The 12,908-nt window shown below is 38.8% G+C and overlaps 1 protein-coding gene across 1 annotated transcript in view; it reads right to left on the reverse strand.

The window, feature by feature from the left end:
* The window catches only part of LOC140243719 (partitioning defective 3 homolog), a 122,041-nt gene extending 110,793 nt beyond the window's left edge, over window positions 1-11,248 (reverse strand). The window contains 1 exon segment of the mRNA XM_072323383.1: window positions 10,813-11,248. Coding sequence (XP_072179484.1) covers window positions 10,813-10,932 — 120 coding nt within the window. The 5' untranslated portion in view covers window positions 10,933-11,248.
* Between the last annotated feature and the right edge of the window lie 1,660 nt (window positions 11,249-12,908).

Raw genomic sequence — 12,908 nt, forward strand, 5'->3', positions numbered from 1 at the left:
CCTCTAGCTCTTTTCAAATGCAGTTTGCTAGCATCTATGTGAAAATCAACATTGAAGATAAACTGCATTTGTAAAGGCATGTCATTTGTCAGTTGAAAATCCTATTAGAGATATTAAAAGGGCCTATGCCATAAAAATAGTACCCAAATACACAGCTGAAATGAATAATGTACATACTGAAAAAAAAAGCGTAGGCCCTACATCTGGCAAGAAGACTTTCATTTATACAAACAAACATAATCACAGCTTGGTTTGTTACAGGGACCTACAATAAATTAATGTTCGCGTAGATGAACGTGTGTGCACAGAGCATTACTTTAGGGGTTTCTCTATCATTCATTTCACCAATTAGGCCTATAGCTGTTTTTGGTGTTTGAGTTTTTGTTTCAGTGAGAGATAGTGAGTTTGCATCAAGGTCTTTTCTTTTTTACTGATGAAAGTTTTTTTGTTTTTTTTTGCTTTTCAGTGAGATCTTTTTTTTTTTATTGAGTTTTTATTGATCAAAATATTAACAAGATTACAAAAACATCACATCAAAATTTGAGATAATAAAATACTATTACTAATAAATAATAATAAAATATTAAATCAAAAAATTATAAAAAAAATCAAAGCAAAGCAGCATAGAATTTTACTGATGAAAGTTGAAACATTCAGCTTTGTCACTGTTCAGCTCTTTCTTCTGCACAGTTTCCATGCTACCAAAACACAATGCACTGTCAGTATAGGCACATAAAATATGATACTACATCTCCGTAGAAACATCTTTCAGTTCTGTTTTCCCTTGGCTTGGTTGGATAACAATCACTGCTGTTGTACAACAACACTACTTCATCATACACACAAGAAAAAAAAAAGCGGTTTTCTTCCTCCTTATTTTTCCCCTTTTTTTTCCCATTTTCCCCATTCTGTATTTTTTGTGGGGAAAATTTAATTACTCCCCGAGTTATTGCATCTGAAGACTGCATCTGCCCTCTGGGGGACCGTGATTTATGAGGAGATGTCCACATCACGGACATATCCCCACGTTTATGACCACACTGAAAATCATGGGGAGCTGTGGAGGATAGTTCTACATCATGGAGCTACAGTAGCTCCATGGTTCTATCGAAGATAAGGTGAACGTACCAAGCCTAGAGGATTGTGAGAGCTCAAGATGATTGAATCAAAATATGTATGATGCAGAACACTTCTCACAATAAACAAATACTTAAAGACATAGGTTTGCTCTTTGAAACACAAGATATGAAGACATCAGTATTTTCATACCTTTATAAAATACACTATTATGTATCAGAGGGTATCTTTATTGAGGCTTAGAGCGAAGTTTACAAATTCAATGCATTTAATTACAAATTGTTCTTATTAAAAAGCATCTTTTGAATAATACAGTATGACAAACCATTATATTCATTTTTCTGAACAGGAGTATGATGATGCATTAGGCCCTGTCTTTTTAGTACTAAAAGATACAGTGTTTAATGTGAATCAAGGACATTACTTATCAGGTACAGTGCTACAGGTGTGCTTTCTTTCATTGACAATTCTTTGGTGGAAAAGACATTCATAATTCATAAACCATGCCATACCAATTTTACAGTCAAAGTTTACAAATTGTATTTCCAATACATTCGAAATACATTCAAAATACATAGCACATACCTCACTGCTATTCAAAATGGCAAAAATAGTTTAAAAATGGGTAAATATTTGATAAATACTGGCACACAGGCAAACATTAAACCATGTGGTAAAAGGCACTGGAAGATATTCTTATTCTTCAAGACGACACTGTATGTATTGAAATCATACCTTTTGTACAATAAGACTACAAATCTGCTATTTAAATGTAAACATTTGAATGTTTTTTATTTCAGCAAATATGAAGTGAATAAACAGGTGTACATGATGAATACAGCCTACAGGCCTACTGTATTTGTATCCATGTATGCTGTACAATTAGCATTAAAAGCTTTCAGTAGTTATTGTCTGTCAAAGTCCTATAAACTAGAGAACATCTTTAACCCATTGAGGATGGACTGATTTTGCTACAACATGTACCGGTATTTCCCATAGACACCTGCCCAAGTACAAGGTATACTCGGGACTCATACTTTAATAACGGGTTAACCATCGAGAGGTACATCTGTGATGTATCCATGGCTCTGTCTCTGTTTGAAGTTGGGTATACAATGTATCATGGAGCTTGAAGCACATGTCTGTATACCCAGCTAGACATCACACGATATAGGCCTACACTCTTGTAGGTAGGCCTATATGTTACACCACCTGTGCACAGTACAGTACCCATTGGACAACTCATCCCTGGTTGAATGGCCAAGTTCCACCCAGTCCCATTCAGCCCTTTGTGAGCTGGAAGAATGCAGCTTTCATGCTAATGACTCAAACTCTGTGAAGCTGCAATTGTAGCGACTACAATAGCCACCAGGACAGCTCATTCACACACAGAGGAGGAAACACAATGCACACACCATCCCATTTGCACTGCTGTATAAATACCCATACATTTCTAGATGCCCCGCCACACAGTCCATGATCCATGTCAAGCGCCCCCTCCCTGGCTGGGTGGCTGGCCCGCCCCCACTACTCCCAGTACACGTAGCTTTGTTTTGTGTAAGAATCCATCAATGAAAATTAATGAATGGCCCCCCAATGTCTTGGGTTATCCGCCCTGAATGAGTCACTTAAAATAACATAGGTCGGAATGCGCCCACTCAATCGCTACCAAGACAGTCACACAGATTTTATACAATTACATGTATACCGTTATGTTTGCTCATGGACATCTCAATTAGAATGTCTTTGTTCCTGGGGAAAACCTCTTAGATACACAATGCAGTGGTGCCAACAATGTCATTCAAAGTATAGGCCCTACATGTACAAATGTATATGGTGTACGTGTACTAGTACATGCTGCTTAGATCTCCACTGTGCAGATATATTTATTATTATTATTATTATTATTATTATTATTATTATTATTATTATTATTAATGTTATTATTATTATTATCATTATTATTATTACTATTTTATTATTATTATTATTATTATTATTATTATTATTATTCATTCATTCAGCACTGATGAATAATCAACATACTGCGCATTTTAAATGAACCTATACTTAACACACTTAAATTCTGCCCCCCCCCCCCAAAAAAAACAAACAAACAAACAAACAAACAAACAAACAAACAAACAAACAGAAATTGAAGAAAATTGAAGAAAATTGTAAAAAAAATTCATATAGGCCTAGATCATCTACAATGATGAAAGAAGGGGTGTTTTCATAGTGGATTATTCCGCATCTGGGCACAAAAGGTAGGGCCTACATTGTACCTGTAGGCCCTTTATATATACATCTTGCTGGAAAGGGATTGGCCTACTTTTGTAGACATACATGTACCTGATTAAAGGAGTAATGTCTTCTTTTATCAAACCTGTGAGTTAAAAATGCTTCCAGGGTCAGCACTTTGAGTATCATCACTGTGGTATTAATAATGGGTTATTAGTAGCATTCCTCAGATTCTTTGCGTGTTCCAATATCTCTCCCCATTGCCTCATGCATTTCCTTGTACAGGGCACACAGTACACGATATCAACTCGTATGTACTGTTCAAGTATGCACACTATTTAAACACGAGTTTGTATACAAAATGGCTACTTTTCATTCAGCATGTCCTCCAGGGGTCCTCCTAGACAGGGGGACTCTAAACGGGTATTATTGGCACTGTTTGCCAACTAAAATTAGCATAATTATTAATACGTAGGCCTACTATTCTTTAAAAATAAAATAAAAATAAATAAATTTCAACAAGTTTCAATGAGTTGTACATGTACGGGTACTTTACAGTACCTCTCCCGGCCACACAGCCAATATCAAATCACCCCATTGGGCAAGTGAGAGAAATACTAAGAGGCTGTGAAAAGGGGGCGGGTAGGCAAAGGGGGGTCTGCCAAATAGCCCCCCCCCCACCTCACTTTTTGGCTCTTCAAAAAAAAAAAAAAATGAAAGAAAAAAAAATCACAACAAAAGCACCCAGCGGCCAGTGCCCCCCCCCCCCACAAAAAAAAAAAACACAAACACCAAAACAAAACAGTAACTGTTCCATGACAGCCTAATGCTTTGATACTACATGTAATTTGTTGAAGGCCTACAACATCTCTAACTTTGTCATCAGTATCATACACAACACTATTATTATACAAAAGTTTAATCTTTTTTCGGGCAAGTTCAAATGCAAGTTATGACTTGCTAAGACGCAGACTCCTTGACACTTGTAAGCTTGTTTATTCCTCCACCTTCCACCTTTTTGCACCGCATTGTTGTCATGCACAACTGCGTGACTAAGTCAGCATTCCAGGCCTTTTGTACTCAGCATGGAGTACACAGACCTTCACCGTATCAGAGGTGAAATCATTTGCCCTGTCAGCCAATCAAACTTAATATATTATACTACAAACTTGTAAATGAGTTTCAAGGGGGGGGGGGGTGGTGTGGGAAGAACAGTTTTGTATCCCAGGAACGGCAGCTATGTCACCTCTTGAGCAAAGTTTTAAAGGCTACCTCAGCTTGTTGAGAGCTACAATGTACATGTATGTGCAGTCACCCAGAGCTGTGCTGTTTGACATATGATGCTAATTAATTGCCTGTGACAGTTGCCATTTCCTGCTGTGGTGTACCGGTAGGCCTATATGTGCACTGTATAAACACTACCAGGGTATTGTCTCACCTCCCTGACACTACAAGCAATGGTGTAGCCAGTGACTACCCGCATCCACTCGTAATGGCGAGGAGCATTTTTAACACTGGCCACATCTCTGACATTACCGGACAAATGACAAAGAGATAGATACAGTATACATGGAAATGAACACAGGCTGCTGATCAATAACTTGAGCTGTAGGGCAGGCCTACTCTCTACATTGTATACAGAAATACAGGGTACGTATTATGATCTTTGCTTATAATAGTACTACACATTGTATGTAGACCCTTCGATTATGGAAAATCCACCCCCCCCCCCCCCGAAAAAGAAAAAAAAAATGCTTAAAGCGAATAGGCCTACCTGAAGAAAGCTGGAACCTACATTGTAAATGAAAACAGACAGATGCTATCCTAGATGACCTAGGTCAGGGATAAAACTACAGGGTAGAGTCATCCCCTTCTTCAGTATTCTGGGTTACATGTAAATGATTCTGATGTCGATAGATGTAATTTTGCTGGGAAGCCTCGTGGGAGAGCACCACCCCTCCCCCCCCCCCCCTCCCCACTTCCCATAACAAGCAGAAGAAGAAGATGAAACATCAGCCTGAGCTGGGCTCAGTCAGATCCAAGGGATGACTCCCCCTGACGATTTCTGCAATAATAAGGTGGTCACATTTTACGACTGGATTTGCTGGATTGCAGCCGTTCAAACCCCTGGCAGGCCTGAATTCCTGCATGTCCAACGGCTGTCACTGCTCTTAATTCACCCAGAATTCTGAGTGATGTCATGGCCAGGCCAAGCAATCAGAACTAAAAGGAACCACTTTCCCCCTTTTTCTCTCCCCATTGTTGTGCAAGAATCGCTTCCTTCTTCATTCGCACACATTGCATGCAATTGCACTGGTCCTTGAATCACACATCTGCACTTGCCAGCGAGATGCCAGGTTATGGGCACAGGGAGTCCGATGGATAGCAATGGGCGAAGAAGCGGGTCATAAATTGAGGCTAAAAGCTCAAGCCCTTTCCCTAATCTGTTAGTGCTTTGCCACATGGCAGAGCGATTCCAGAGCTGCCAACTCAGACAATCTTGCCAGACGGTTTAAATTGCATCAATTGTAGTATTGACCTGCATTGAAGGAGATTGATTTTCTACAGTGAGCAAAATGTATTAATGCATTAGCTTCTGAGTGTTAGCATTTTAATAACATGTAGGGGGATATTTGTGTGCAGGTTTGAAAACACTACATTTTGAAAACAAAAAGCCCATTACTCTCTTTATTCTTAATATAAAACTGTGTACACAGTGTAGAATACAGCAAAGTTTAAATGCCAGGAAGAACAGCACCTGCACATACAGTAGTACACAGAAGTAGTCCTACACTGTAGGCCTACACCATACATATTGTAGGCCTACATTTCGAGATGGTGTAATTTCTGCAAATCTTATCATAAAGAGAAAATGATGAATGGAATAAGCATTTTATTCATATGACAACTGGAACTCAAACAAAAAAATCAAATTTGATTGTATTGAATGATGTGAGCCATATGTGGAAGCTACAGAGTATCAGCACGAACATGTACACTGGTATGATATAGGGCTAATTTGTACAATATGTAGGCCCTATGATGGATATTTCAACTCTATCTGATGTTGTACATAACTATTGTTCATAATAAACATGATTTGAGGCAGGGGAAAATATGCTGAAAACCGCCTATAAATCAAGATGACATAATTTGTGAGAATTTTCTGAGAAATGAATAATTTCTGTATTGTTAAAAAATACAATGTACGAAAGCAAAGATCGCAAATAACATTCCTTCCACACAGATTTCTACATCTAGTATAAAGTTGATCATGGTCAGGAGGTGCTTTTGAGCCAGGCTTTGCTCAATTCTGGGCGGGCATTTGGAGCCTGAATGGTTTGACCTCTTTGAGAGTACATTTTCTGGGAGGCAAAGGTTAGCTTGACTTTCATCCACTTGACTTTCCCCAACAAACTGCAAGCCCCCCCCCCCCCCCCACACTCACTTAAATTGTATACATATTTCTCAAAAAATGGCTCTGAGAGCTATAACATTTTCGACTTTACGAACACATTCAGAACCATTGTTCCAACGATTCAAACTTCTAGATGTTGTTAGGTTACATAAGTTCTCAGTTTTAACATTTATGTACGATCTCTGCAATGGAACTATTCCGCACCCTCTGTATGACTATTGCCAAATTGTGCATCATACTTACAGGACAAGAACAAATGAAAAAAGAATGTTGTACTTACCAAAATTTAGAACCACACAGGGACAATTTTCAATTTCTTACTTAGGACCAAAACTTTGGAACACATTGCCAGGAGAAATGCGTGAACAAAGCAAAAGATCTACATTTCGTAAATGCCTTGCAGATTTCCTTCTCTAATAGATATTGTATCAAGTATAATTAGTTTTCTGTGTTAGAAAATATATGATGTACGTTGTATTTAAATATTAACAGCCATTTCAACCAACCATGTAATAATTTTTCGTTTGTGTTTAGCTTTTAGTATGAAGATCAAGGTGACCAATCTCGACTAGCACGTGTGCTAACTTTTGGTTTCCTTGTTAACAACAACTTTGTAGAATTACGCTACATGTATCACATTTAAATCTCAAATGTCTTCATTTAATCATGTTATTGTAAAGGAGTAATAGATAAGTATTTTTTTTCATATATGTATGTAAATACCATTGTATAATGATTGAAAATGTACATGTTCAAATGTTGTTGCTAATAAAAACTTCAAACTTCAAACACACACACACACATATTGTATTTGGAAAATGGCATCACCTCCCTGTATGATTGTCAAATTCTGTCACGAATGAGTTCTGGAGTTGGGTGATTTATTGACAGGACAGAAAGTTTGTCAAATGATCAGGGCTCAATATTCGATCATACATGTACATTGTACATTGTAGATAGCAGTGGCCTGGGGCCACAAAAATTGATGTCAGGCCACCAAATTTTCAAAAGGCTATCTTTAGTAGCCTAACAGGGCAGCTAAAATTCAAAATAAATCTTTATATTTCCTTTTATTTCGGGCCACGAAAATTTCAAATTCATAGATTTCTGTGGCCTGAATAGGCCACCAGAGAAATAAATTTAGTAGTGGCGAGCCCTGATAATGTACAAATGTTGCAGAGGACCATTCGCTATCTATACAGCTGATAGCTCCATACCATGACTAGGAATGCATGATTTCAGATGCATAGGCCTATATGATACAGACAGGATTCTTTCAATTATTTTTTTTTTTTTGGGGGGGGGGGGAGGGCAGTTACATAAGTGCATGACTGTCATTAAAAATTCAGATGGCTGTGTTTCTTCTTAAGGCCATTTATGATTGTATCTTCACAGTCATTGCTTTCATTTCAACAGTTCAAGTTCTCACAAACGTCATAGGATCCACATATATATTTGTCACACAAAAATGGCCAGTTTCTCTCAAGCATCTGTGCTAGAGCATGAAGATGTCTTCGAACATCAACCGTCATCATCTAATGTAATGGGTTTGTATAGCACCTTAACTGCGTGAACAAGATCGGTTACAGTAGATCCATGCATGTTGTCTGAACAGCAACCACATGCACACAGATATTTTGTACACGTAGCAGGCAGCAGCCTCGTTGATACACAGCGATGGTATTCCGGCACACACATTTAACCCCAGGCACCTTGTAAAGTCATTCAAAATTTTTAAGGACTCGCGGAGCTATGACTTCTGCAGCTGCTCCCTTGCTCGCTCTTATATTGAATTTCCACCTCCCCCTGTTTTCATCATGGAGACGAGGGCGTACACTGTCGCAACAGCAACTCGCGTCTGACAGCCTCCCCTCCGAAAATGATTTTTCAAGTTCATTTGTTATGCAGCATCATATCAACAATAATTCATACAAAACTCGCTGCACAGTGTATGTGAAGTAGTCTTAGGTCAAGGACAGAACAACAGGTGTATTTACTAGCTTTGACCCCAGCGTGACTCCAAAACTTGTTGGGCAAGGTCGTGTGTATGTGTGTGTGTGTGTGTTTGTGTACATGTACACTTGTACAAGTAGACTGAGACAATAACTATGCACGCACACAATGCATTTGGGGAGGATTGGTTGACACAAGCTTACAACTGCAACAACCTTGCAAGAGAGTAGAATTGTACTAATTGTACATAAATACACTGTACAAAGCAAGCACAGCTTGCACAGTTCCATAACTTATCAAAAAAATCATTTGTATACATTACGTATGTAGGCCTATACAGTTCTGTACGTAGGCCTATAAATCATTAAATTTTAAAACTAAATACTAAATTCGCAGTCGTAGGAAGTGTATATATTGCCTATGAATTTTTGCACTTGCAGGAAGCACACAAGGCAGGCTGATGTGAGGGAAGCAATACAGGTTACCATGAAAAAACCTCAGGTCTCGCATGCAACTTTGATGGTCGAGAATTGTAATAATTTACAAGCTATAAGTACTGGACATACATGAATCATGGAAATGCATTTTATAACAAAAGTTGCACACTGAATACTCGATAAAGCTTTGAAAGTGCTGTCACTGTTTTCATTAATTTTTTTCTTCACAGAAATCTTGGCCATACTACATCAAATTTCATTGCCATGCATTTTTAAAGCAAAAACAAACAAATGAAAGTCTTCATACCCTTTGAGGTTTCCTTTTAAGGGATTTTATAGTTTTTGGTTGAGACCTTACTTCAGGTGTCTATTAAACATTTTTTGGTGAGGTAATGAGAACTAGAAAGAGCATGTAATTTGATGAGGGATTCAACATTTCTTTGATGAAAATTGGTTTTGAAATGGCTGAGATATCCAAACAGAGCAATCCTAACAAAAGGTGGGACCCATCTTTTATTATGATCACTTTGTTTTTAATTTGTTTTTGGATGTCTCAGCCATTCCAAACCAATTTTCATCTAATAAACATTGGATTCCTCCAAGAATGTCGTGCTCTGTATGAATTCATATGTTTTCTCGGTACGGTATCTCGCAAAAAGTTGAAAGTTCAATCCTCATCTCTACCAAATATACCATCCCTTTTAATAACCAATCCATTTTCCATACTCCAGTATGAACACAAACAGAGAAGTTTACTGCCAAAGTCTAGACAAACCCTCACAATGCACCCCAGAAAGTTGCTTGGTCATAAAGAACACTGTTTACAAAATAAAGGTTCACCATCAGAAGAAAGGTCAGAGTAATATGTGTGTGTGTATGTGTACAAATGTACACCAATCCGAATGTCTGTCCACACACATTTGCACTCTTACCCAGTGTGTGTGTGTGTGGGGGGGGGGGAGGGGGGGGTCATGTTTGAGTATAATGTATGTACTGTACAGCAATAACAGAAAGGAAGATCACATGATACTGGTATACATTCACTATTCAGAATATAGTACCGTAACACTGAATATTTCGCGAGGTTTTTATTTTTGCATATTTCATGAGTCAGGTGCTATTTGCGAAATTAAAGACACGCGAAAAATATTGACTCTGATCCCGATGTAAATGCAATGCACGAGTGTACACTTCTCCGTTCTGACTCCACAACAGCGAATTTAACCACTCGCAGAATTGTCGGGAATTCCAAATTCGCGAAAATTTAGACTCGCGAAACATATGGCGTATACAGTAGTTTCCATTCAACAAAGTTTAATTTAAAAAAGAAAATGGCAAAGTCAAGGTAAAACCATAAAAACAAAATGATTCTAAAGAGTGAAGATGACTCAACTGAGGGACTGCCAAATCTATTAAAGCATCTTTAAAAAAAAAATGAAGATGTCAGACATCCACTTCTGGGCTGAATTTCTGAAATAACAGGTAAGTTCTGCTCCAGCTCCTGATCTTCATCACTGCAAGCTATGGACAGTATATAGTAAAAGACAGTCAGTCTCATCAACTACAACTACGTAGAAATGTAGTACACACACATAAAATACAGAGCCAGAGGTATACATGAGACATAAGTATGGTGAGAAAAAAATTCATAAATCATCGACACTATATTGTATATCATGTACTCACCCGTCCCGTAGCCTTCTTGTATCGCTGCACGGACTTTTCGATGAGCTCGCCGATGGTTGACTTGCCATCGCCACACGGAACGATAATCTTGATGGCACCAAAGCACACTGTTACCTTCATGATTATACGTCTCTTAATTCCAGTAGGTCTGAAAACATACAGAAATCAACTGCACTGTCCACAGTCCAAACGGCCTGATCGTCACTGGTCCAAATTACTCAGAAATCTATTGTCAGGAGGTGCATAATTTCATAACGTCACTACTGCACACAATAAAACGTGATACATCATTCATTACTGACAGAATCCTAATGAGCCAATGAACAATTTTTAGGGTCGTAAAACAAAAACTTGCAGATAACAGCACAACTGGTAAAAACAACACCTTCTTCGTTGTTGTCAAATAAATCTCAATTCAGTGGAGAATGTAGGCTGCTTCATTTGTACGAAAACAAGGCAGGTTCTCGATTCTCGCCTCTCCTATGATAATCTTCCGGATGTAGGCAGCTGATAATCCGAGCCGAATCCCCAGCCCTGCTCACAGGATAGCCGGCGACCCCTGATCTACATTTTCACCCCAGTAGTTCACAGGTGGGTGATGAGATTTCAAGCCACCAAAAGCAGCCGGAGAGTTGCGACTCGACTACGACGGCTGTCGGGCGTATTTCTGCGCTGACTCATTCATACATCAGCCCGCTGGTGCACCGCCGATTCGTTGACTGCGCTCGCTGTGTAAGCCGTAATGCCTCCACTAGTCTGTGCGTGGGTGTCGCTCGCCTGCATCTAAAATAAAGCCGATGCATGCCATTCCCATTCGTAACGCACACACAGGTGTCGCGATCGCACGAAACCAATACGGCGGTATTCACCCACCAAACGATCTATGATTATGAAAGAGAAATGAGAGAAAACATGCGATGTCGGACAGGTGTTAACACATGAATAACGAACAGGCATTAATTTTGAACAGTGTTTGTAGGTTTCACTTTGTTGATAGCGTATGATAATAGAGGCGGAGGCCAAAATGACGGCCCCTTTGTCGCATTTTAAATCGAGTCGGGTAAAATCAATACAACAACATTTCCAATTGAAGTCCCAGTCACACTTCACTTGCCCCGGCAGCCTGTCCGTCCCCTGCACTGTTTACGATTGATTGCATGAAACATCGGTCGAACGTTAGGTTGACCACTCGACAAAAACACAAGCTGAAAAAATCAAGAGCTACTTCTTACCTGTGCGAGTACCAGGAAGCCACAGTGGTAGTTGTGTGTCGTCCGTTGTGTTCGATGTGACTGCAAAAACCAAAAATCTAATGAGAAATCAACGGTTTGTACCGTTACGAGTACCTAATCCCGTTCCATTCACCGTTAGTCGATCGAAGCACTACAAGTATTACGGAAACGATGTTTACGTACGTACAGTGTACTGTACACGTACACACTATGCATGTTTGTAGTGTGCTCGCACGTAAACTTATGTAGTTGCTAACTATAGATGGCGTTATGTAATTTCAATCTCAATGAACTCAGTATTGTGCATACTGTAGCGTCACTGCAGTAACCTTGCCACCTGCCGAATCATGATTATCATGTAAAGAGATGCACTCATATTATACTAAATCAATTCTGAAAGTTCTTGATACCTGGCTAAGTCAGGTATCTGTCTATCAGAATTGAGTATTCAAGTAGAGACTTATGATTGATTTACTGACTTATGGTTGATCTCAACTTTTGTGCAACAGGGTCCATGCAGCTATGTATATGAATGAATATTATCTTTATTCATAAAATCGTTAGAGTCCGTGAATTAGTGACTGCGAAATATTTTGAAACATGTTCAACCTCTCAAAAAATAAGAAATAAAATACGGACTCCCTGAGGCAATGCTATCTAAATTCTAAACTTCTATGCACAAGAAATGTTGTTGCCATGGCTACACCAATGGCATCTGTGGATGCATTATAGCAGAAACATAGCAGAAATTTGGGAAATTGTACTCTTCGACCAACAAACAAAAAAAAAATGCTAGAGGTAAGCAACTGCTTCAACAAAAGATTTTTTTTTTATTCCATGGTATCCACATAATGTACTTTTTAC

Source organism: Diadema setosum, chromosome 20 (genome assembly GCF_964275005.1).
Source record: "Diadema setosum chromosome 20, eeDiaSeto1, whole genome shotgun sequence".
Lineage (NCBI taxonomy): Eukaryota > Metazoa > Echinodermata > Echinoidea > Diadematoida > Diadematidae > Diadema > Diadema setosum.